Source organism: Phyllostomus hastatus, unplaced genomic scaffold (genome assembly GCF_019186645.2).
Source record: "Phyllostomus hastatus isolate PE091 unplaced genomic scaffold, TTU_PhHast_1.1 phas_contig_58, whole genome shotgun sequence".
Taxonomy (NCBI): Eukaryota; Metazoa; Chordata; class Mammalia; order Chiroptera; family Phyllostomidae; genus Phyllostomus; species Phyllostomus hastatus.
The window spans coordinates 14925837-14952232 of record NW_025333916.1 but is presented as its reverse complement, the minus strand read 5'-3'; the positions used below and the strand labels follow the sequence as shown (position 1 = coordinate 14952232).

Sequence of the window (26396 nt, the reverse complement as noted above, 5' to 3'; positions counted from 1 at the left end):
CTCTTTTGGTGGACATCACACTAAAAAAAAATTTATTCCTCATTATTCTCCCCTCACCATAAAACCATATCCTAAAATATTTTAAAAGCCAGAGTGCAAACTAACTATGCCACCATGAAATATTTTCACAAGTCATATTCCACATCATCCTATTCACCGAGATCACCTTTTATATTTTGTGCAGTTCTCCTAAATTTAAAAATGCACAACAAATGTTACCAATATAGTTCGTTGTGCACTTGCATGATTGTGAGCTCCTAAGAACAAGGATAAACCATGGCTTACTCTTCCTTCCCATAATCAGCACAGCACTTTGTATTTAATGGGTACCCAACATTTTTTGTCAGATTGAATTGTCATGATACTTCCATAAAAGATCGATGATAAACCTTGGTAGGGAGTGCTCCACTGTCTTTAGTAGAACTGTTGCCCAGAGGAAAAACCAAGCACAGGAGCCGAGCTATCATGCAGTTCTCAGGTGGCTGGGTTCAAGTCCAGGCATTAGAGCATTAGGACTTTCTCCTGAAATGATGTGTTCCGTGTAGTCGAGAACTGAATATGTGGAATTTTTTCCAAATTCATCTAGGTATCCACTCGTACCCCTTTCAAAACACTGTCTAAAGGAGGATGCTTAGGATTATTGTAATCAAGTCTTGTTTAAGGGCAAGGTGGTTCAGTCTGCTAAATTTCCGGTCAAAAACAGTAATGGGAAAGTAAGTTAACATTGATGTTTTCCTGCTTTGTATGGGTTACTGTGATAGGTGCTTTACATGATCTATTTTATTTAACCTTGACCACAGTCAGTATCAGGCCTTATAGCTCTCAATTCCAGAGAGGTTAAGGAATTTGTCCAAGGTTACATGACGAGTGAGTGAAACAGCCAAAATTTGAACTCACGTGTTGCTGGTAACAAAGCTCGTCCTCCTTAATTACCTGCTCTGTTATTTAGGCTCTTTTACTATCAGTTGATAACTAGATTTGATTGTTAAACCAAGCTTAACTCTTTTATATAGGTGAACTGACATGACAACATAAAGAATATTAAAGTGAAAAGGCTGTTTTGTCACTTAATATATGGAAAATAAAAAGTTATTGAGACATTGTTTAAAATTTAATGACATGACCAGAAAATGTCAATCTATAAAAAACTTTTCTTGGCTTAATAAGTCTGATGCTTCCAACTTGGACTTGGATAACTACCTGTCCCTGTGTTTGTCTGTGTAGGAGGCAAATGGAAGCACCCAAATGATTCTGATTTTCTCTGGAAGGGAATCTGAAGAGAGAGTAAGAACCTCCTCTACTTACTCTCTTCCTTAGGCCTCTGGAGGAGATTACTATATAGTTGATAATTGACATAATTTTTAATAACTTTATTATTTTAAAGATTTTTTAAAATTTATTTTTAGAGAGAAGGGAAGGGAGGGAGAAAGTGGGAGAGAAACATCAAAATGTGTGGTTGCCTCTCACACACCACCTACTGGAGACCTGGCCTACAACCCAGAAATGTGCCCTTCTGGGAATTGAACTGGCAACCCTTTGGTTTGCAGGCCAGCACTCAATTGACTGAGCTACATCAGCCAGGGTTTGACGTCATTTTTGAAGTACCAATTTAATATAATGTAGTTGATCTTTTGCTTACTGATTGATTCATGAGGGTGAATTCATTCTTTCCCAGGATAGAACAGATAGCTTTTGAATTTAAGTATTATCTAGAAAACTTTACTTCCTAGAGCCTCTATCAAATGTGATTTATACCACAATTGTTTAGACTATGGAAACCTGGGATTCAGGTATAATTCTATTGTACCGTTATATTAATTATCTGATCAAGGCATTATTTTGCTCATCTCTCTGCATCTCATTTTTCTTATCTGTAAAATTTAAGGAGAAATTTAGATAGTCTCTGAAGTTCAGTCAATTCTAAATTTACAGTTTTCCAGTGCATTTAAAGTCTACTGTTTGTTCTATAAAGAGGTCGGGGGAAGTGTGCCAGGAGGTAACTATAATGATATTTGGCAGAAGGGTGTTCCTAAATTTTCTTCTACCTATTGCCATCAGAATAATTCCAAAAGGAATTATGGAAGTGGCTCACTGCTGAAATCACAGCTTTGTTTTCCTCCTGATTTTGGGGAAGCCATAAGGTATTTGAAAATACTACCTATCAGAAAGTATAGTCTAGAAATGAAGTCAGGAAAAATTTACAAGTTTATGAAATTGATCATCCTGGACTATAATATTTTTCTTGTGTCTCCAGAAAAATGTGTAGTTTACCTTATTTGTATTAATAAATAGGCCACTGCAGTAATCGAGACTATATAGGTTTTCAAAAGATTTAGATTTAAGCTTCATTAAAAATATGCTTACATCTTGTAGTATATGTTAATTACCATTGTATATTATTAAATATATATAGTGAAAAATGGTACCTGTCATAGTCAATAAAAATTAGCTGACTGTAGCATTTTTATTAATATTGCTATTACTATTGGTAATGGTGGTGGTGATAGTAAATCTACTACTGTTAAATGCAAATAAAGATGACTATTTTATTTAAATTTTCAGAAATATTTTTAAAATATGCTAATAGCATTCATTTTAGTAATTCACATATTAGAAGATATTCCTGGAATTTAAGCTTAGTAGAATTTCATAAGAGATTTATGAAGATATACAATAATGGTTTTCAGAAAATGAGATCTTGCCTCTTGAATAAATAGTTTTGATTTGGGGATAGGATTCACCAGGCTGCAGAGAAATGTGAGTTGTTAGGATAAACAGGGAGCTTTCATACCTCTGGGCACTTTCAAAGTTTGGTCAAAGCTGCAGTGCTCTAATAATCCTTTTAGTGTGTATTTGGGTCAGTAGATGTTACCAAATGCTCACAAAGCTCTTTCTTGAGCAGATTCGCTACTTTTCAGCCTGATTTTAAATAACAAAAATAAAAATTAAAAATGAAGTAGAAAGATATAATCATAAATACTAATAGACACGAAGTGCTTTTCTATGTGTGTATATGAGCTAATAAGAGAGAATTGAATTTGGAAGGTGATTTTGCTGAAGTTGAAATTTGACTTTTCCATGAATCAATTAATTTTCATCAAAGAAGCAAGCTTAGGTCATACCTTTTAGCTAAATGGTTCTCAGGTTCATTAGTAATAAAAAGAATTATACCATTTTCTCAGGAAATGTAAAAGTTTTTAAGATACCGAATTTTTAACAGTATAAGGAACTAGGCAAAATAAGGTTAACTTTTCCAATTTCTTAATGGTTAGTTGCTAGGAGACCACAAATAGATGTTAATGATTTCAAAACTCTTAAGCAGATTTGTATCTCTTTAGAAAAGATATTTAATTCCTGCTCACACTAGACTATGCCATTAATAATTAAAGGCCTAATGATTCCATTTTCACAAATATTAAATTTTGTTGAAAATAATAGAAATAATTGGAGGACGGAAGAAAATTGTGTGTTTGAAAGCATCAAATTAATTTATTTACTCTCACATCCAATAATGTGGTTCAGGAATCACACATTAAATGCTTCTTTCTTTTAGGAGTTCAGCTTGTATTGGAGGTAAGAAATATCTAAACATTTACTTACAGTGCAAAGTAGCAAGTGTATGAAATAGAAGTTATTCAATATATGTTCAGTGCCTGAATGTTTAATAAATGAATATTTAAAATGCCATATAGAAAGTGCTGTGAAGGGACAGAATGAAGGCTCCATCTGTGGTTTACAGAGCTGATGTTTGAACTGTATATGAGAGTTAGTAGCAGAGCTAACAAGTGAGCGGGTTGAGGAGGTAGCATAGCACATTCCAGGTAGGAAGAACGTGTGCAAAGGCATGAATGTATTTTTTACAAAGAATAAAAGAATGAGGAATAATTAAGGAAGGCAGGTAGGGTGTATGCAACTGGCTCAGTGCATGCATGGCAGCATGGTGAGAAATGAGCTGGATGGAGAGTAATACAATTAGCCTAACCTTTTCGAAAGAAAACTTTGATTAGAGTGTGAAGGGTGGACCTGAACAAAGAACCCAGAAAGCAAAAATGAACTAAAAGAATCTTGAATTGAAACGAGAGGAAAGTGTTCTCTGACACAGAGAAAGGAGAGAAGGAAGAGACAGAGCTATCCAGAGATAGAGGTAACAGAATTTGATGATTTATTCCACGTTAATGGAGGCATTCCAACTTTTAGGTTCCTATCTTGAACTAATAGGTAGATGGTAAGACTAATAAAGCAATGAATTAAAAATTTTCACATATTGAATTTGTATTTGGGGATTTCAGATTTGAAAAGAGCCCCTGAAATAGTAGGAACTCTGTCCAGAGCTAAGAAGGCATCACAGAGGTAGTGTCTGTCATCACAGTTAAAGCCATGTCAGTGGGCAAGATCACCGAGGAGAGCCCTAAGGGCACTGTCAGGAAGGACAAAGATTATTTTTGAGGGCTTTCTAAGGTAACTCAAAATAAGTAAAATAGGTGTATGGAAACCAGTATTTAAACCTGTTAAGTAATTGATATCTAGTGACTGTCCCACAGAACTTTGAAAGAGTGATTTATTCAGTATGTTAAAAATTCAACAATACAAAGTAAATTAAGAAAATAAAAAATTGAGTTCAATGTTAACTCAATGCATTTGTTAAACAATTGTAGTCATGTTATGTTCAAGACCAGGAAGCACAATGTAAAATTGCATGAATATATTTTTTGGGTAATGAATATAATATACTGGGTAAATTAATTCTAAAACCTGGTTACCATTCACTTAATTTATGTTCTAACTCAGCAGTGGGTCATGACCTGCAAGTGGAAAAACTCTGCCCAGACATTATTTGATACCCTTAAGCTGCCCAGTGCTTTGCTTCATTGATGCTTATTCTCTCACCTTCACTAAATCTCTTCTCTGAGATTGTAAACATGCTCCATTCTTATTTATCTTAAACGAATAAAAAATCCGCTCTTGCTGTAGTTACTTTCATTTATTTTTTAATTTTTTTCTTTTTAAAATTTTATTGTATTTTTTCCTTTTACTGTTTACCCCTTACACACACCCCTTCCCCCAGCAATCACCACACTGTTATCTGTGCTCTACTTTTGAAATTATTATCTAATCTAACTTTAATTTACCTCCAAACTTCTAATATGTCTGTAATCAACACTTGCTACTTCCACCTTCCCATCATGTTGACTCTTTTCCCTGCACTTACTCCCTAGCAACCCTGTCCAAAATCAGTTTTTTTGATAATAGCAAGCACTTCACTTATCTAACAGTTAGTGTGCTGGGCTGAGTGCTATATAAATATGAATGTATTTAATTCACATGAAATAGGTACTGTTATTACCCACAGTGAGATATGTAGCTTACCCAACATTACACAGATAGTAAGCAGGGAACTTGGTATTCAAATTTAGGTATATCATATCTAGCTCACTCTTAAACTAATTGCTGTAACACCATATTGCTATTTGTATGTTTAACCAAGATGCACACACCTATCTCCTGATACATTGTTTCCATTTAAAATTAGACATCATTTTTAAAGACTGAGATGTAATAATGGAATAATAGTCTAAAAGTAGCAGTAGTTGGTAAATGTTCTGACTGCATTCTTGTCTTCAAGGGGTGAGAATAAGGTTTTAATGGATGTGGTGTCATTAAGTTCATTTCACTAAGGTAAGGAGATTGAGTGAGTGCTCCAGCAAAAATGAAAATACATTTAGTAGTGCACTGATTTCCTAAGGCCACCATGGCAAAATACGACGGCCTGGGTGACTTCACAGAAATTTATTTTTTCACATTTCTGGAGGCTAGAATTCCAAAATCAAGGTGCTGGAAGGTTTAGTTTTTCTGAGGCCTTTCTTTTAACTTGTTGTTGTGTGCCTTCTTGTTGTGTCCTCACATGGCCTTTTCTGTGTGTACCCATCCTTGGTGTCTCTGTTTCTGTAAGGACTCCAGTCATATTGGATCAGAGCCCACTCATATAACTTCATTTAACCTTAATGACCTCTTTAAAGACCACATCCCTAAACACAGTCGCACTCTGAGGTGTACTGGGTGTGTTAGGATTTTAACATAAATTTAAGGGGGACACAATTCAGTCCATAACAAGGAGTTTCTTATCATGAAAAAAAAAGGAATTTATTGCACATAGATCATGGAAAGGATTGCGTAGTAGATTAATGAAAATGACAGCTAGCAGAGAGCTATCAACAGATACAGTATTGATCCTGAAAGCTGTTGTTAGCAGCATGAAGGAAGCAGTAGATTAGGAAATTGGCAGCACATTTTAATGATGTAGAGAAAGGAAGATCAAGACAGGAAGATGTGCTGGATTTGCTGACCTGACCAGCCTTCCTAGATGCACACAGACAACTGATGTTCAGAGCTTTACAAAGCTTACATCCTTTTATGTGCCTATCAAAGACAAAGTCTAAATTAATCAAGAGTGGAGTAAGCAATAGTGGGATGTGGCAGATGCAGGCAAGCTCTTAACAGCGTATCTTTTTGAGATAATAGGTGAAGTTGAAATGTTTTTGGAATTAAATGGGTATAACTACTTTAAAGATATTCTGTAATTCCAAGGACTTCCTTTTTCTACATCATTCCAGTGGTGAATGTAGTAAAAAAATAAATATAACTCTTTTCATCATATACTTGAAGTATTAGTGATTTCTTTGTTATTATAGATCACAATTTCCTATTTTCCATGTTTAGTAATTTTTGGTTATACTGTGTACACTGGGCCTTAGGAATTTTATGTTGTTGAGTCTGTTGTCTTCCTTTGAAGAGTGTTGAGTTTAACAGTAAAACTGTTTATTTACTGGCAAATAATCTTGGTCCTTTTTCTTATTTTTCAAGCTTAATTAGGGTGGATCTAGAGCTTTGCAGGGTGTCACTAAACACTTAGCATTTTTAATGCAGCATTTTACTCCCCCAGTCAGAAGCTCTGCATCTCCTCACGTCTGTAACATCAGGAATTTCACACCAGTAGCCATTTTCTGGGGGGCCCTGCCGTTCTGCTCTGTGTGTGCACATGTTATTATTGATTCGTCCAGGGGGCTCAATTTATTACTCCTATGGGGACTCAATTTTTGTGTACTTACCTGTTTTCCAGGACTTTGCCATGCAGACTCCAACTACTTCAATAGCTTCAAACTCTTAATTTCTGTTCCTTGTTCAGAGGTCCAGAAAGTGCCACCAGTCAGACAGACAGACGGATCCTGGGCTCTCCTCTTGAATTTTCCTCATTTCAGGAAGCATAGTCTTGTGTACATTGTTGTTCAGTGTTGAAAACTGATCATTACTTCTTGAGAAATTGAAAACATCTTTAACATGTTTTGGTAAAATTATATTCAGCTTTATAGAGGTTGATATTTGTTTAGGTCAGTTTTATATATGCATACTAATATTACTCCCATTTTGAAGAAATTAAATGCGGCTATCTGTATATTAACAACATAGCAAAGATACATCACACAAGCTGGAAACAGTCATGTAAACCACTTCATGAAAACCTGTCCTGAGAAGGAACAGCATGTTGAAATCACGTGAGTGGAGAAAAGTGTTCTGAAAATGAGTCTGTTAACAAAAGGTTGTTTTCTTAGCTTTTGATGTCCTTGGGTAACAAAGTCAACATTCTTCTGTATTTAATGAAAATAGGTTTGGAAATAGCAACAGGTGTTTTGGTAATAAAAAGTTATCCATGGCTTAAATCATTAGAGCGCCTTGTTTTCTTCATTATAATTACTGAAATAAGAGATTTTGAAATTAATCCTTTGCTTTGCACACTTGAAGAAGGGAGTCTAGGAAGTGACCTTGTTGATCTTTGAACTTATCAGGTTTAGTGTAACAACCTAGAATTAGTAGATTTTAAAGTAATTTATTGTTCAAAAACAAAAACAAAACAAATGTTTAGCTATTAGAAACCTAGAGATATAATTTTCATTGTCATAGAAACAACATGTTAATAAATGTAAAATAAATGAGAAGTTAGACAAGTTACTTTTTGAATAATTTTATAAGATCCTTTTTAGGAGTGTTAAAATGTGCCAATTTATTGAAATTTCCAATCATAAAATGTTCATTTCATATCTGTATTTAAAAGGAGTAACTGTTTACCTAAATAATAAATACAGGTAGAGTAAATAATTGTTTGAGAGATATTTTAAAATAATTTATTTGATCAAAACAAGAAAATACAAATTAATTTTAGATAACAATTCAGTAAAAACTTCCTTCTTGATCTATCTTCTCTTCCATTTTCTCTCTCTCCTCATCTCCCTTCTTCACCCTTTCTGTTTATCTCTCTCCTTTTCTGCTTTTTCCCTTGACTTTAAAATATTAATTTGGATAAAAAATTGCTGTGTATTATCATGATCTAATGAAAAAAAAATCAGGGCCAGGTCTCCCAAAGTGGTGAGAGAGTCTGTCTGGGCAACTCAGGCAAAGAGGTTCCAGCTACTTCCCTGAGAGATAACATTTGCATTTTGCCAATTTATCTGGATAATTGCCTGTAAATCCGGATTTTCTGTAGTTTTAGAATCATGGCATCAGTGTGTATTCATAGCATTCTCTTGCCCAGCCTTGATGGTTTATGACTGAAGTGCTTAGTGTTCTTTATTTGTACTCTTTATAGTTCCCTAAATTCAATATTTAAGGCAGTTCTTCAAGTGTCAGGATGGCCTTGATGTCTGTCTTGTTACACAGGTCATCAAGGTTTAGCTCTTGCCAAGGTCTTAAATCTTTCAAGAGTATGTTTTATGTTACTATTAGGAAAGTTTATAACTTACAGTTTGAAACCACTTTAAATAAGACAGAAAACAGCCCTGGCTGGTGTGGCTCAGTGGATTGAATGCCAGCCTGTGAACCAAAGGTCACCAGTTCAATTCCCAGTCAGGGCACATGCCTGGGTTGTGGGCCAGGTATCCAGTTGGGGATGTGCCAGAGACAACTGATCAATGTGTCTCTCACACATTAGTTTCTCTCCCTCTCTCCCTTCTTTCAAAAAATAAATAAATAAAATCTTTTAAAAAATAGATAAGACAGAAATATTTAAACTCTATAGAATTTTTAATTGTCACCTAAACTTTAAAAAAAAATTACCAAGCACTAAGAAAGGGAAGTTAATTATGTTAGTATATATTTTCTATCCCACTGTTGTTCTTGGAGTATTTTCCCATTATAGGTAGAGATTGTGTCTATTAATTTTTTAAAAGGGACATTTAATAAAATTTCAAGAAGATATCTAATGCATGGTTTTCATGACACTGATATTTAAGCTAATCATTTGTATTGGTTTTCTTATAAAAAAAAAGTTTCACAGGTCTGTATTCTGGCTCTGTCACTTATTAGCTCTGTGATCTTGGGTACTTAATGTTCCCTGAGTGACAGTTCCTCATATAGAATATGAAGATAACAGTATATATCCCTTAGAGTTGCTATGATTCAATTAGTTAATTTAAATGAAACACTTAGAATAGTGTAGCTAAGTATTGCTATTTTAATTTGGAATAGCTGTTTTTATCCCTATACTGTGTCTTGAAAATCTGGCTATCATCAGTGTTCTGTGTGAGCAGTTATACATCCTGTATGCCTTTCTGTATGAATGATAGATGCAAATGATATACATTCCACTATAGCCAGAATGTTTTTGTGTGTCCTCTCACCACTCCCCCAAATTTGTGTTGAAATCCTAATGCCTGATATAGTGATACTTAGAAGTGGGACCTTTGGGAATTGATTAAGCCAGGAGAGTAGAGCCTTTCTGAGTGGGATTACTGCTCTTGTGAAAAACGTCCAAGAAAGCTCCCTTGCCCCTTCCACCCTGTGAAGACAGAGCAGGGTCAGTGATCAGCGACCCAGCAGAGGGTCTTCATCAGCACCTGATCGTGCTGCCAACCTCCAGAACTGTGGAGAATAAATTTCTACCCAGTTTGTGCTATTTTGTTATAGCAACCATAATGGACTAAGATAAATCTCCATTTTATTAAATAAAATTATTTTAAGTTGCTGGTCAGTAGAAGAACAATAAGTCTTTTTCATTGAATAGTCTTATTAGAATTTAGAAATGTGACCTTTGAAAGTTGATTCTCTCTTTTTGAAAGTATTTGTTTCAATACACTTAAATGTTAGAATACAAAGTTGCCTCACATAGATTTCTAGTGTGACACAATAATTTGTGAGCTTAGGAAATTTAAGACTAGTGGAGTTAAGTTATTTTTTACTTCACTGAGGATCAAACTTGGTGTCCTAAATCACATCTAGTGTACCTTTAACTACTCTGTGCTGATATTTTAGGGCTCCAAAGAAGGATAAATCTTTGCTATCTAAATAATTGAGCAAAATATATATCAGGTTGTCTAAGATAAATGATTTGGATGATAAAGTTTGTAGTTATGTGTCTTTTTACTGCCTGGTAGCTACTCCCCAGGTCACTGCCCTTCTAATGACCTCCAGATTAACACACATTATCCAGGGGAGAATCATATGAGCAAAGGAACAATTGCTTCTGTTGTGTGAAAATGGACTCTTTCTAAGATATGGCATATTTATGAGTTGACAATATAAACCTACTAGAAGATTTAAAGTACCCATTACAGAACTTTGGTGTTTTGACTCTACTCTGAAGTTAGCATTAGTAATTGGCATTTGAATACTTATAATTAATACTGTTGTGTGTGAGATAGATTACCACTTGTTGAAGCTTTTCAGAAACATAGAAGACAACCCATGAACAATATATTGAGTCAGAATTTTTAACAGGTGAGGGCTGGGGTTCTACATTTTATAAGTGCCTAGGATTATCACAGAATCACCTCCTATTGAGATCTACTGCTTTAAGGATAGTTTTGGTGGTTAGGGAAAATGGTTAAAAAAAAAAAAAGAACCATCAGCTAAACAAAGTATGGTTCATAGGTAATCTTTTATATTGAGGTTGCCCCTGTATAGTAATTTCTCCAATCAATGTCACTTTCAAAATATGTTGTAAAGAACACAATTTCCTCAATATTTTAATAGGACTTAATAGGAAAGTTATTCTTTAAATAAGTAAATTTAGAAAACACAGCGTTGTATGTTCGGACCTTCAGAATGTTAAAATAGAGTTGTTTTCCAATTCATTTATGGATTCTTTTATGCTGGACTCTTTTGTATGTTCTACACACGTACACACACACACACACACACACAGGATGAAATAAAAAGAAAACGAAAGAAACATAAAACAAAATTCTTGGTAACTTGCAGACTTAAGACTATGTTGGTTCTAAGAAAGCTTCCCAGGGTGGGAATGGTGGTGGGCAAGTGGGGAAGTTTGGCAGGAAACTACATTAAGTTTACTGAATAAAAAAAATGCCATTTTCTCTCTATTAAGGCCAACCTAATTTGCCTACTTCTAAGTAATTAATTATTTGACTTTTATCAGTCATAGTAAGTCAGGATGGAACTCGAAACATTTTCGTTTCTGTGCCTGATTCTGCTGAATCTGTACTCATCCTCAAAATCATCCTTACACAATACTCTAAAATGCTTTACTAAACTATTAGAGTTAGCATCAGAGATGACATCCAAAAGAATGTAGGTATTCTTTTTATATTTCTATTGAATCAGTACCTGAAACAGAAAGCTAAGCAAAAATTTTGTGCTGATTCCACTCTAAGAAAATAATATTAGCTTTTACTCAAATGATTTATGAACTCATTAAATTTACATCTTTTTTTCCCTGCATTTTATATTGGTAAAATAAATCCAGTGACAATTATTCAGACACTGAAGTTCAGCCACTTTGCACAGTCATTCACAACAGTCATGTGACCTGCAGGAAAATTGTTGTTATCTGCTGAATTCTTGAAGGTTCCTGTTTTTTTTCACCCTTGTGTTTCTGTATTTTCTCTATCAAGTTATTTGTCCAAGTTTCTACCTAGTTATTTTGTTTTTGCATTTTGGGGCTTATTTAGGTATAATACTTCTCATATTTATTTAGAACATTTATAATTTTTTATTTTCCAATTTATATCTAATATATGAGGTCAGTCCAGAAGGTATCCAGCCATATACTAAGAAAAATAGAGACATTTATTGAAGAAGATGCAAGACACAAGAAACTTCATGCATAGGACAATGACGCCATAGTCCCCTTCAAAGTAGGCACCTAGGGACCTCACACAGTTCTCCCAATTGCCATCAGCTGCCCCATTGTATTTATCTGAATCTTTTGATGGTCTGAAACCTCTTTCATTCTAAAGGTGATTTTAGTTTTGGGAAAAGCTAGAAGTCACAGGTTACCAAATCTGGGCTCTAGGGGGTCTGAGTCACCTGGATGATTTGATGTTTTGCCAAAAAACTCTTCACGAAACATGATGCATGAGTGGATGCATTGTCGTGATGAAGCTGCCAATCACCAAATGCCCATAGCTGTGATGGTTTTTATGGTATTGCATCTCTCAACATTGCATCTCTCAACATTGCATCTCTCAAAACATTGAGGTAGTACTCCTTGTTAATTGTTTGGCTTGGAGGGGTGTACTTGTGATGGACAACACCTTCCCAATCAAAAAACACAGTTAACCTGGTCCTGATCTCACTGCAACTTTGCAGCACCTTCTTTGGGCATGAAGAGCCAGGTGCCTTCCATTGGGACAACTAGGCCTTTGTTTCTGGATCATACTCATAGCTGTAGACTTGTGATTCATCTCCAGTTACAATCTTCTTGAGAAAATCTGTTTCACTGGTAATGGCTCAACAATATTTTGAGCACTTACAACATACCAGGAAACCTGATGGACCATTTTTCTAGATGTCAGTTTATTATGGAATAATTACAAATATAAAAAATGTGGGGCTATATATAGCATTTGCTTTATTGGGAAGACATTTATTATATTGGTATTTTTATCTTTTTTTTCACTTCATACAAAATTATAATGCCTAAAAATCACTAGCCCTTCATAGTAATAGCTTGTCCATTTTAATTTATGATTAAACATTATGGTAAATGCATCTGTGCAAAAGCTTACTTTATGAATTTCTAGGAGAGTAAGATGTCTAACTCTGTGAGGCCTACTGTGCTATCATGTTCCCACTTCCCATTTCATGATTAAAATATCTTCAGGAATTGAAATTTGGGCTTCATAGTCATTTATCAATTGTAGTGCAGTAGCAAACCTTATTTAACTGTATTTTCTAGGAAAATATATATTCTTATAAAAGAATATATATTTTACATTTATAGAAAATTACATTTTCAAATAGTTCTGCTGATTACCTGCTCTTCCACTTAACAAGTGTGTGTCCACAAATATTTATCAAGACTGACAATAGTTAATACCAATGGGAAAAACTTATGAGTAAGTCTGAGTAACTTTAAGAATTGGGGCCACTGATAAAGAAATGATAAGTACCATTTAGGTGACTAAGCAAGCAAGATGAAAGAAACCAATGAAAAATTCATTGGGAACCAAAGAGAAATCTGATTCAGGAAGCATCAGAGGAACTGATACCTCCCCCACAGAAGATAAGGTTGGTTACATTGAACTGGAAGAAGGAGCAAGTTGAATCTTTCTATATTGCTGATGTGTTTAGATTATTGAAAACCTCGAGCAGTTGTCTTTAGAATGCAATTTCCCTATGAAACTATATATTATGGTATTTAGTAAATATTTATGCATAACTATTACCTTAGAGTTATATATACTATTTATTACTGTATTTAATGGGTAGTTTAAGGAATTTCCAAAGGTAGTTTTGAATTATGATTGTTTGCCATATGCACTGACTTTACAATAAAATTCAGCCCCGCTGTATCTGGTATTCCCTAGGAGAACCTGAACCAGACTTTCCCTACTTCATTTTTCATAGTCTGTGACCATAACCACTTTCCAAACCGCAGTGATATGTGTTAGAGCGGGTACTGAAAAGGGAGCTCGGAGGAGGGACATCTAAGCAGACTTGTGAGGCTTCCTTGCAGCGTGAGATCTTTACTAAGTTGTCAAGGAGGGGGAAGTTAGCAAAGTTGAGTGTTAGGTGGTGGAACACTATTTCTGGAAAAAGATCTCATGTGCTAAATCCAAGAGAGAGAGAGAAAGGATGGTACATCAGAGAAAGTTCAGTAAGGCTGTAAAAGTAAGTAGAATCAGGAAAAGAAACAGATGTTAAAGTGCATTAGGGAATTTTATCTCTGTCTATAAGGCAGTGAAAAAGGACATGACTTGATCAGATTTGCAGTTTTAGAAAAATTCCTTTAGGCATTTTGTAGGGAATGAATGGATTGTAACTGCATTGGCCATTTTAAACTATAACAGTAATCTAGGCAAGAGTTTATGAAAGCACTGACTGCGGAGAGTTATCAGACAGGTTTAAGAACTTTTAGGAGGTGCTGATTGGATGTGAACAGTGGAGTTTTGGAAGGCATCAAAAATGATTTCTGCTTAACGCATGGGAAGTTGTAGAGTTTGTGGTCTTATGAAGGTTTGTGCTGAGCCTGCACATGACTAAGACGGCATGCCAAAAATGGGCAGTTGACACATTGCTAACAGTGATTATAATGCACAGTAAACAACTTATACATGTAAGATCTAATGTTAAGAGTATACATTCATAATAAACTGTAATTAATTTCCCAAATGTTACTCTCTTTGTCACATCAATGCTTAAAATAATTTCGTTCTTGTTTAATTTTCAGTATTGTGACAAAAGAATAAACAAAATATTTTCAAAATAAAAATTTTATAAGGTGTTTATTAAAAAATTTTAAAAAGCACACTATGAAACAAAGTAATAAAAAGAAAAGCATGTGGATTTTTGGAAATGAAATTTCTGGAGAAAAATGTTCTCATTTGGGTAAGACATTTAACTCAATAGTAACTTAAAAGTGCTTCACAATGGTCTGAAAGTGCATTTAGTTTTTCTTAGCAAATTCAGATAATGTAATCATTTTTCAAAGCACAATAACTAATTATGCAATTAGGCATTTTTATACCAGGAGTAACTATTTGGTCTCACTTCTCTACACCCAATTTTGTAGACTGAAAGAAAAACCTTCACAGAAGCCTTCCGTGATTTGCCTGTGCTCATCAGACAGTGATTAAGAGAGTCAGGTGTAGGATACTTCTGTCATATTAATTCAGTGTAAACATTCTTCTAGCTTTTTGGCCATTTGGCAGAGAATTTGTTTTAACCTTTCTTAGTGAAAGCATTGCCTTCATGACATTTGGTTTGAGAGCTAGTTGAGACAATGTGTCTAGCACCGCAGACTAGGAAATCTTCTTTTTGAAAATCATTCCACAGTTTTCAGGGAAAGCCTCTGAAATTTAGCCTCATATTTGCCTCTTTGTAGAAGCACTACAAACTCGCTAAATCACATCACGAAGGCATTAACCTCATTGTAAAGAAGTATGAAGAAGTCAAAGAGAGGGCTTTTTGTTAATGTATCAAAAGTATTCCAGAGTTTTCTAAGATTAAGCAAATGCTGCAAAAATGAAGTTGAGAGTGTGTCTTGTCAAGTAAATTCAGTGCAGTCCTTCTTTCTATCCCTATTATTTTTCAAAGTGAGAATTTGTGACCAACATTAATGATTCTTATCTATCCAGTTCACCATACAATTATTCAGCACTTCACTTTTGCCACTTCTGTCCTATTCTGATTTTGACTTGCCAGTTAAACTAGTGATCTTATCTGAGCTGTAACCAGTTAACCTAGAGTTACTGCAGATAATATGCTGTTAGTACATCATTAAAAAAAACCTGAAAGATCCCCTGTATTACTTCTTTAAAAAGCTTTTATATTTTATTTATTTTTGTCCAGTTTTAAATTTATACTAGTTCAGTGAAATCCTAAGCTCTATAAAACACCCAGGTTTTATTACCAGTTGAGCAAAATAAAAAGAATGAAAATTTCAAAAACCTTTAAATCTTTATGAAATAAAACACTAAAAAGAGTCTTAAGCTGAGAGAAGCCCATACCTGTGACTCGTGTACAACAGTAAAAGTTTTATGTTGGCTCCAAACATTTTATGACATAATTCACAGGCACAGGCCCTTGTATAAAGCTGGTGAAAGCTGAAAAATTGTAGTTTTGTTTTCTGAAAACCTATTAACCATGAAACCTCTTTCCAGCATTTGTTATTTTTAACTGCAAAAATGATACAAGTTAGAGGTTAATTTTTCTCTTTCATTAACTGCATTTCTCCACTAATATTTTTCTTTTAATGCTAATTGTACTGGCAGCAGCAGGCACAGCTAACCAATAGTGCTGTATTTTATATAGGTCCAAAATAATTTTTAAAGAGTTATTATTAAGTCAATTAGCATTTAAGAATTTATATTAGTCTATCAACTAACACTTGAGGAAATACTGTGTGTCAGAGATTGTGCTAGTGTCTTATACTAACAGTGCATAGAACAAAGCCCCTGCCTTCGTAGAGCTTATAAATATTACATAAATTATTACAAGTGTGGCGAAATCTGCTCAGGATTTTGTGGGGCCATATAAAGGACGATGTAAAATGGTGATTGTATAGTTTCAGTTTAGGGATGCATATATTCTTTCAAATTAAGTGTTTTGAGAAACTCAGTCTTGTCAGTGTGCTGCTCAGAGTGAGCTAACCTTTTAATTTTCTCTTTTGGGAAATCTCCTTTAGAGCCATTTGATAGTGGTGATTATACTTTCAAAAGAAAAACCGACCCAATGGGAAAAACAATGTAAGAAATCAAATTAGAGTTCGTGTTTGATAATGGAAAAGAAAAACTGACGTGTCACAGATTACTTTGAAAAAATAGTGAGAGATTAGAAAGTTTTGTGTACCTTAGAACTTCCAAATTAGTCCCTTTATAATTGCTTGTGTGACTTCTGTCTTTCTTGCAAACAGTGTATGCTTCTGCCCTACAGAGTTGTAAACTTGTTGAATACACGGTGGTGGTGTGTTCTGGCTGGTGCCCAACACATAGAACACACTCAGTGAACACTTGTTGAACAAGTGAGGGAATGATAGAATCTCTAAGTTAATGGAGTTTATTTGGTACTAAATTTTTTAATTAAAAAAATCAGATTGTTTTATAGGCACAGAACAATACTTCATGTAGTCAACTTACTTTTTTTTTTTTAATGCTGTGCCTCTGGAATCTGTGCTTTATCTTTAGTGGCCCACCCTGCTTCTGACACTGAGAGTATTGGGTTTCCAAAGGTGACCTCTTAGGTTGCCCCATTGTCAGTAGGTATTTGTCATTAAGTCTGACTTCCAGCTGTGCTGGCTGAAAGAGGAGCCTGACTTTTGGAGAAGTGCACGGACAGGGACACACACACACACACACACACACACACCCCTTTTAATTGTTTAGTGCAGTGTTAATTATTGGTTTATTTGGTGATTGCTGATTAGTAGGTTAGACTGTTGACCTTTTGTGTAAGATGGTCATCAGTTATTCAGATTAGATTGTGAAAACTGGGTAGCAACTGATTACAGATTTTAAAAAGGGCTATTTGATGAATGGTGAGGGAAAATAATGTTTGCTTGTTTGGTCAGATTAGAAATTTACTGCTCTGAGATAGGTCACTTTAAGATCCTGCTATTGAACTGTGGTGTTGCCAACCTTATCTCAGCTTCTCTTTTGGCTTATCTTCATACCTGTCAGTGAGACAAACTGCAGAGACCCAGGATGACCCAAGTCCTTGGCTGGTTGTTTTCTCTGGTGAAAGAAAGAGTATGTTTTACGAAGTTTCAGGTTTACTTAGAGTAGTATTTTAAAGTTTGGATTTTTGTTTTTCCCCTCAATATTTTATATATTTTAAAATAAAACAAAATCACTTACTGATATAAACAATGTCTTTGAAGTGAATAAATGACTAAAATAGCAAAATGTAGTCATAAAAAGTTAGTTACCTTATATTCATAAAATATGATATTTCTGGGAGAGTTGGTTTATTTTTAATTGGAAAACCATTAATTCATCTTAATTTTTTATTATTTTATGGTTATGTCTCTAAGAAGCTATAGAAGATAGCCTAAAAGACCTTCAAATTCACCTAAATGAACCTCAATTTAATTTTTATAAGGGAACACACATATTGTTAATAATACTTTAATGCCGATATCAGATATTTTTTTTATCTTTTTTTAAAGATTTTATTTACTTATTTTTAGAGAGGGAAGGGAGGGAGAAAGAGAAAGAGAGAGAAACATCAATGTGCGGTTGCTGGGGGTTATGACCTGCAACCCAGGCATGTACCCCGGCTGGGAATCGAACCTGTGACACTTTGGTTCCCAGCCCGCGCTCAATCCACTGAGCTATGCCAGCCAGGGCTCAATATCAGATATTTCTTACATTAGGATTTATATCATTTAATCCTGTGAGAAATCTTGGTTAAGATACATTTCTCAGAAAGATCCTATAATACATCCAAGGTCAATGGCAGATTAGAGACCCAGACCCAGTTCTTATGATTTGATGTTTTCTGCGCCTCATCTGGAGATCCATAGGTAATTGAGTTTTGATTTAAAAATAAGATACACATTTGAAAATAAGGGTTCAAGTGTTTATATTTTTTATATGTAGCACTATTGGGTAATATGATGAGGAGATAGCAAAGTATAAAGAATGGCCTGTAGCTGTACAGTGTTTATAATCTGATTGCAGAAACAGAAGCTATACATAAAAAGAATAACAATACGAGACAGCAGGTGTAAAATGAGTGGTTTAAACTGTACATTCCATCAAGAAAGGAGAGATTGCTTTGGATCGGAACTACCTGGGATGACTGGATGACTGAAATGGGCTGTGCTGGAAGGGAGCACACAGTTGAGCCTGTAGAGGAGTGGAAGACATTCAAGACAGAGAAAGTAGGAACAGAAAGAAAGATGTAGGGCCCTGGAGCCCTTGGAATGACTTACACCCTATGGTAGGAGACTTGTGGGAGGTGTGGTCAGAGAGGCAAGTGAGGGTCACATTGTAGCGGGATTTGGATGCAGAGCTAGGATCTTAGGACTTTATTTTATAGGTTATGGGAACCACTGAAAGTTTTGTTTGGATATGGCCTATTGCAAACAGCACACATTTATTTCTTCATAGCCAAGGAACCTAAAGATCAGAGACTGTTTTATTCAATAATCTAAACGCTAAGTAGCCTTTGCCACAAAGAACATGCCTCAAGGCATTAATTTTTTGTTTTGTGAAGAGGCTGTAAATAGGTATGTGTGTTGGGATGGGGGTGGAATGAATGTGGCAGTCTCAGAGCTTTATAGCATCTGTATATGAAGATACGTATTATACGAAGAGAGAAAATATCCATAGACAGGAGGTAATAATGAGGCCCTGATAAAAACGACTTATGAACCTGAAAAGTTGTTTTGAAAATACTAAGATCTAAGGTTTTTTAATGATCAGACACTTGAGTTTACCAGGTAGTTCAACTCCTGGGATTTGTGCAGATCACCAGCAGTTCGGTTGACAGTGTCATTTCCTATGTACACTGAGAGTGCCCAGGAAGCCAGCCCCTGCCCAGCATGTGCGAACAGCTGCCAGGCTCCTGCAGGTCTGTCACACGGGAAGAAGTGTGACTCTCTGTGGAGCCACCTTTCACATAATAAGGCTTCTGTAAAGATCCTCCATTCTCTAGATTCAGTGAACCTAATGAGAACTTGAAAATCATGCCACAGCTCTGCCAGTAAGTGTTTCAGCTGTAGAAAATTAATTGGCAATCATTTCTTTTGTCTTTGTTTTGTTTTTCTAAAAATCCCTGGGAATGGTGCAAGACACACTGTCATCATAGAGACTGATGAATATTAAAAAGGGAGAATTCTGGAGGTGGAAGCTCAGGAAAAAATAGTCAATATCAAATCTATACACGTCTGCCTGGAGATGAACACTTCCAATTTGTGTAGCAAATCTCTCTGTCTCCTTTTTCCTTCCTTTCCTTCCCTGCTGCCCACCCTTATCCAGTCATTTCCTGAGTGAACACTGCTCTAAGCAGGCTACACTCCTTCTCATTCCCTTTGAACATTTTCTGTTCTTTTCCAATTCTATTCAAGCTCCTCTTCATATCTCAAATGAGTATGTATAACCAGTAAACTTAATGTGAATAGATTTTCTTTCTTTAAAAGTGGAATGCAAGACTTGAAAGCAAAAGCTTTAATTCTTGCCCTTAAAGACACGTAAGGTTCTGAATAACATAGACATTTTGAAATCCCATATTTGACTTCCTGTAGATGTAGACCAGATCCTTCCCATTGTGTATAAAACCACTTTGCTTGTTTGTAGACTCAGAATCACTTGTGTAAAGCATCAAGCTGTGTAAATTTTTTTACCAGAATCACTTGTGTAAAGCATCATAGGTGTAAAGCATCAAGCATCAAGACCCAGTGGAATGAGAGCACCAAACATTAGCACAAGTAGAGGAGAGGTAGGATTAGCAGAGGTAGGATGAGTTCAAATTTGAGGACTGCTTGACTTGAGCAATTTAATACTTAGGTACCAGGTATTAGTATAGCCCCTCTTTTTCCTGGTTTCTGGCCTTGGAGGGGTGGAGAGGAAAGGATAAGATGGAACATTTTTCCTTTTATTGAAGACTATATAAATGTTATAAAATTTTTATTTTAAGTGAATATATAAATTAAGAGAATATATGTAATGAACTGAAGGGAAAGCCATTTCCCATGCTGCAAAACAAAAACCAAAAAAAGATATATTCAGTTTCAACAGTAATTAGCTTGTCTGCCAGTCCCCTTTCCTCATGACAGTGGCTACAAGACTTGAGAGGGAAAACTTTGTCAGGAGAATGGGGAAAAAATGGTGCCATGAACTGAGCTGAAACACATGGTTACACACAACTTTTGGTTCTTTGTGGTAAATAATGGTAGATACCAAGAAATTTGAAGTGTAGGGATAATGATAATAAATTATCAGATTGTTTTCCCACACATACAGATAAATATCAACTAAATGCTTATTGGCAAGTAAGCACAAAATAATTCATGAACCTCCCCTATAAGCTTAAAGAAATTCCAGTTTGCTGTCCTTTTAGGTGTCACAGTCATTTGCTCAAATAAAATGTTTACTTTGGGCAAATATAAAGATTCCTGGGGCAAGAATAATGGTTCTCCCTGGTGTTAGGCAACCACAATTGTCCAGAGTTCACAACTAGACACAGAACCACATTAAGATTTAGCACAGGCGTCATATCTAAGGGTAAACAGACCTCAGCGTGTTCTTGTGCCCTATTCATAAAATGGTAGAGATGACCTCTAAAATATTTCAACCAATCAGTATATCTAGAATGCCTTTAATTTCACTCTTCAGAGCCCAAGAGCAGTATTCATCACACTTGTTTTCCTGCTTGTGTTCACCAAGAGATACACACATTTTTGTTGTTCAGTATACTAATTAATCAGTTACTGATTGAGATAGATTGCAAATGTACCTTTAGCTGCTTCTTTAAGAGTATGGAAATTATTATTATTGAATAGAGTCTCAACAAACTGCTTCCGGTTTGTGCATTCTTGAGTAGATGTGTTAGCAACACATCTACAATGGATTGTAACTCACCCTGACTGGCTGCACATTTAAATGCATTGTATTTTAAAGTAAATTGTAGAAGTTACAGCAAAAAATGTAACCATATCACATATAAAACATCCTTTTGGGTGCTAATGTGTAAGCCATTATTTAGTTTTGAAATGAGTGGCAGAGTTTTTGGTGATTTTATCTATTTTTATTATACATTTTAATTTAAACTGAAATGTCTTCCCTCCTCGATGTCCAGCATGTCATTAAGTACAACCTTTCTCCATTTTCAATTCAGTCTACAGTTGAATGTCCTCTGACTCCAAAGACAGTTTTGCTAATTTTGTCATAGACAAGCCTGCACTTTGTTGATTTCTTACACATCCCAGGTGAGAGCAGACTGGGTGAGAAATCAGCAAACCAGAATTTTCTTCCTTAGTCACCTCCTAGCTTACTTAAAAATAGGAAAATCATTCAGCTTGAATATGTGTTTAGAGAAACACTGTTTTTTTTAAAAAATTTACCATTCTCCTAATACATTTTTAGAGGTTTATAAAACTAATGCAGAAATATAGTAGAACTTATGTTTCTTAATAACTTAAATAGCAATGGAAAGTAAAATATGCTTTGAAGGGCATGCCATTAATATTTGATCAAAGACTAATTTACCCAACTAGGGAGAAACATTTTTTAATTGTCATATGACAAAATATAGCAAACAAAGGCTGTATGATTTAGTCAAGTTACTTAATCATCTCGGTTTCCTAATAAGTAAAGGTAGTAATAATAAGTACTGCACAAGGTTAAAGATTAATAAGATAATATATATAAAACTCAAAGCACCCAGCATATATGTTCTTTAAAATGCTGTTTAAATAAAGAATCGAAAGAAGAGTTTCAAAAGCATGGTTAACAGTGTCTAATGACCTCAGGTCGCCCAGAGAAGCATGGACTGCGGAGGGAGAACTCAAAATACAGTGTTTCCTTCTAGAGTGTGATAAATGTGTGCTCGAAAAACCACTCCTGCAGAATTGTACACTAAAAATAATAGAGCTTGTGGAGGAAAAGAGTTAAGATTTGTGCAGACCACACAAAGTCCATTTAGCTTTAGGTTGCTTTGAGTTCTCGTGTTACAATCTAATAAAAATATTAACTCCATTCATCCTTTAGCAACATTTGTGCCCAGCATCACACCTCCCCTTAAATGGAGATGGAGTTAATGAATGCTTTTGATTCCAGTAGTTTCATGTAAATTAAGTATCGGATTCAAGATACAGGGGAAAATGTCTCCACAGCTTGTTCAGCTGTAATTGCAGCTTTAACAGAGAGCTGAACTTTTGAAAAATGTAGTGTTATTGGCTTTACTGGATCAGCTCCTATTCGTGCTAAAAAATGTACTCGTACAAGATTTTTAGCAACTGATCTTCATTTTTTTTTTTTTTAGGCCTTTATACATTACCAAGGCTTTCTCTTTACTAAAGTAGCTTGACTCTGGCTACTTTAAACCATTAACATTCTAGTGGAAAAAATCTTAAACTAGCAGGACATCCAAAGTTGAAATTATATTGATATTGTTTATTATTTACCAATAGCAAAGGATCTCTTTTCTTTTATAGGAATATGTATTATAACAGATTACACTGTGTATTTCATGAATGAATTCTAAACTTTCCCTCACGTTCTCTGTAACTAATTTGCTTATAAGAGAATAAAGGGATGTAAATCAAATATGTTTCTGTTATTGCTTCTGTTTCGTGTATATTGAACACTTTTAGAGGCAATTTAATGGTTTACTACATTGGAGACATCTGTTAGTGTGTTTGTTTTTTAAATTTTTTTATTTATTGATTTTAAACAGAGATAGGAAGGGAGAGAGAGAAAAAATGTAGATTTGTTGTTCCATTTACTTATGCATTCCTTGGTTGATTCTTATATGTCCCCGACCAGGGATCAAACCCACAACCTTGGCATATCAGGATGATGCTCTGAGTTACCTGGCCAGGGCTTGTTAGTATTTCCTTATATTTTTCTTGTGCTCAGTCCTCATTGTTAGTCGAAAAATCTGTATAACTATCTCTGGATCACTATGAGAAGTTTCCATTTGTGCTAAAAATTGTTGTTTAGTATCAGTTTGATTTATATTATTCCCATAGCATTATTTTTCCATCCAGATGCCATTTAGAGGTGCCTCGGAGGCACTTCTGTGTAGTTCTACCACCGAGAGATCAAAATGCCTATAAAGCATTTGGGAAGATTGTTCCTCAAGATAGGCAAAGGCCATTTTGGTCAAATTATTCCATGTATAGTGTACTTTTTGTTTTATATGAATATGAAAGTATTACACACTAACTGGCTTACTTCGAATCTGCATGACCTTTAAAAAACCTTTTTTTTTCACTTTATTTTTTTATTATTATTGTGTATTTACAGTTATCCCACCTTTTTCCCTGTTGCCCTCTCCTGAACCCCTCACAGTCAATCCCCACCCCATTGTCCATGCCCCTGAGTCCTCTATTCATGTTCCTTGACTTGAACCTTTCCCTTCTTTCCCCCATTTTTCCCCTCCTCCCACCCCTCTGGTCACTGTCAGTTTGTTCCTTATTTCCATGTCTCTGGTTCTATTTTGCCTGCTTGTTTCTTTTGTTGATTAGGTTCCACTTATAGGTGAGATCATATGGTATTTGCCTTTCAATGACTGGCTTACTTCACTTAGCATAATGCTCTCCAGTTCCATCCATGTTATCACTAAGGGTAGGAGCTTTTTCTTTCTATCTGCTGCATAGTATTCCATTGTGCAAATGTACCACAGTTTTTTGATCCACTCATTTACTGATGGGCACTTAGGTTGTTTCCAGCACTCTATTATTGTAAACAACACTCTATGAACATTGGGGTGCATAGGTTCTTTTGAATTGGTGTTGCAGTATCCTTAGTTTTATTGTGTTTGTGTCACTTTATATCAGGGCTAAAGCAACAAGTTAACACTTTATTCACAAATTATAATGCATAATTTTGGTAGATCATATTTTTATATCATTTTATTTTAGCTACTTCAAGAAGAGATGATTCCATTTTTTCAAGTCCCGATGTCACTGACATTGCACCAAGTAGAAAGAGAAGGCAGCGAACACAAAAAAATCTTGGGTCAGAACCTAAAGTGGCTGTTCAGGAACATCAGCTTCAAGAAAAGGAAAAGTAAGTCATCTTATTATTTGCCAAATAGTGAATTTATATTAAATATATAATCTTAAAAATTATATTTCTATTTCTGAATTTAAGGCTATTTTTAAAGAGCAAGAATTATGATTTTGGATATTGTATAATGTTTAAATCCACATATTTTCCCTGGTATTCAACTAATTCCTATTAATATTTAAAACAGAAGTACCAAAAATATAAGCAAATTGTTTTCTTGTGGTTTTTATAGATTAATTACAAATGACATATAAGATAATAAAAATATTAGAATGCAGCTTGTATTCAATAAAGTGTCTCAATCTGATTCACTGCTTTGAAGAAACCCATATAGCATTCGAGTTAACCACTTGATTTGGTTATGCTCGGGATTTTTTCATGTGAAATGTCTCCTTCTAGTCATCTATTTATTTTTATTTAATTTTAGACTTATATACTTTATTTTTATAGTTCACTCTTCAGTTCTGCCTACCCTGCATTTGATCTGCATCCCAATGTAGTTGTAATGAATTGAGAAGTTGGATTAATAAACAAAGGAATATTATCAGTTGAATAAAAACAAATGGGCAAATCATTTGTATGTTTGGATATGTGTTATGTGTGCCTGAGAATTTATTTCTTTTTCTTTAAACTTTTCATTAATTTGGCAAATAGTTATTGAACAATAGTCACATGACAGATGACATTACACACCAGTGGTTTTCAAAGTGTGGAATGAGGACGCCTGGGTGTTCCCCAGGCATCTGTGGTGATCCACAAGGTAGCTGTTCCTCAGTTGCATGCCTGGGCGGGGCCAGATTTTCTTCATATACTTCAATAAGAATGACATGTCGAATGTGATTGAATGCAGAAGCTAATGAGAATCCGATGATTTTTTACACAAGCTACCATCAAACAGATTTATAAAAGTGTAAAACATTACCCTCACAAGATTTTTTCTGTGGGAAATACAATGATTTTTTTTTTAAATAAAGAGTACATTATCTGTGTTATCATATATTGGATTTATTTTTATTTTTAAACGAATTAATAAAAATTTTTAAATTGCTTTAGTTTTAATTTTGTATACGGCAAATATAGTCTATATAAACAAAAGTTCTTGGACTCCTCAAAACTTGTCAAAGAGCACAGGAGCCCTGAGAGCAGGAAGTTTTAGAATTCTGGTGGGGACAGTGCCGATGCGAAGACACGCACAGGCAGTCCACGCGTTCAGGAGACTGACGGCCTGACAGGAGGGAGTTTTCGAGTTGGTTGCATAAAAACAAGAATTTTACAGTTAATACTGGAATTGTTTAGTTTCTCTGTTTCTCATTGGGTTTTATTCTCTCCACAACTGGCCTGATCTACTAGTACTTGAAAACGCCATCCGTATAAAAGAGGGTCCCTTATGTCTCCAGACAATATATGGGAGAACCCAGTGTGATGAGCTGCTTTTGCTGGTTTGTGTTTATTGTGTAAATTTATTTATTAGCTCATAATCCCCTGGCTTCACAGAGTTCAGGCTATTGTATTACCTGTAAAGTAATGAACTGAAAATATTTCCCATTCACAAACATTAGAGTAAGTGAACTATTCCTATAGGTTAATATGGCAAAAATAAAATTACAGTTTGAAATATTCAGATGATTCTGTACTTCACTCAGTCAAACTGTATGCAAATGAGTAGTGAGTGTCAGTTACATGCAGGTATACTAGAGGATGCGAACATTC

The 26396-nt window shown here is 35.0% G+C and overlaps 1 protein-coding gene across 2 annotated transcripts in view; it reads left to right on the top strand.

The window, feature by feature from the left end:
- The window catches only part of XRCC4 (X-ray repair cross complementing 4), a 218388-nt gene that overhangs the window by 117052 nt on the left and 74940 nt on the right, over positions 1–26396 (top strand). For both annotated transcript variants that reach the window (XM_045847762.1, XM_045847763.1), the window contains exon 7: positions 24539–24686. In XM_045847762.1, the coding sequence (XP_045703718.1) occupies positions 24539–24686 (148 nt within the window). The remainder of the gene's footprint in view (positions 1–24538; positions 24687–26396) is intronic.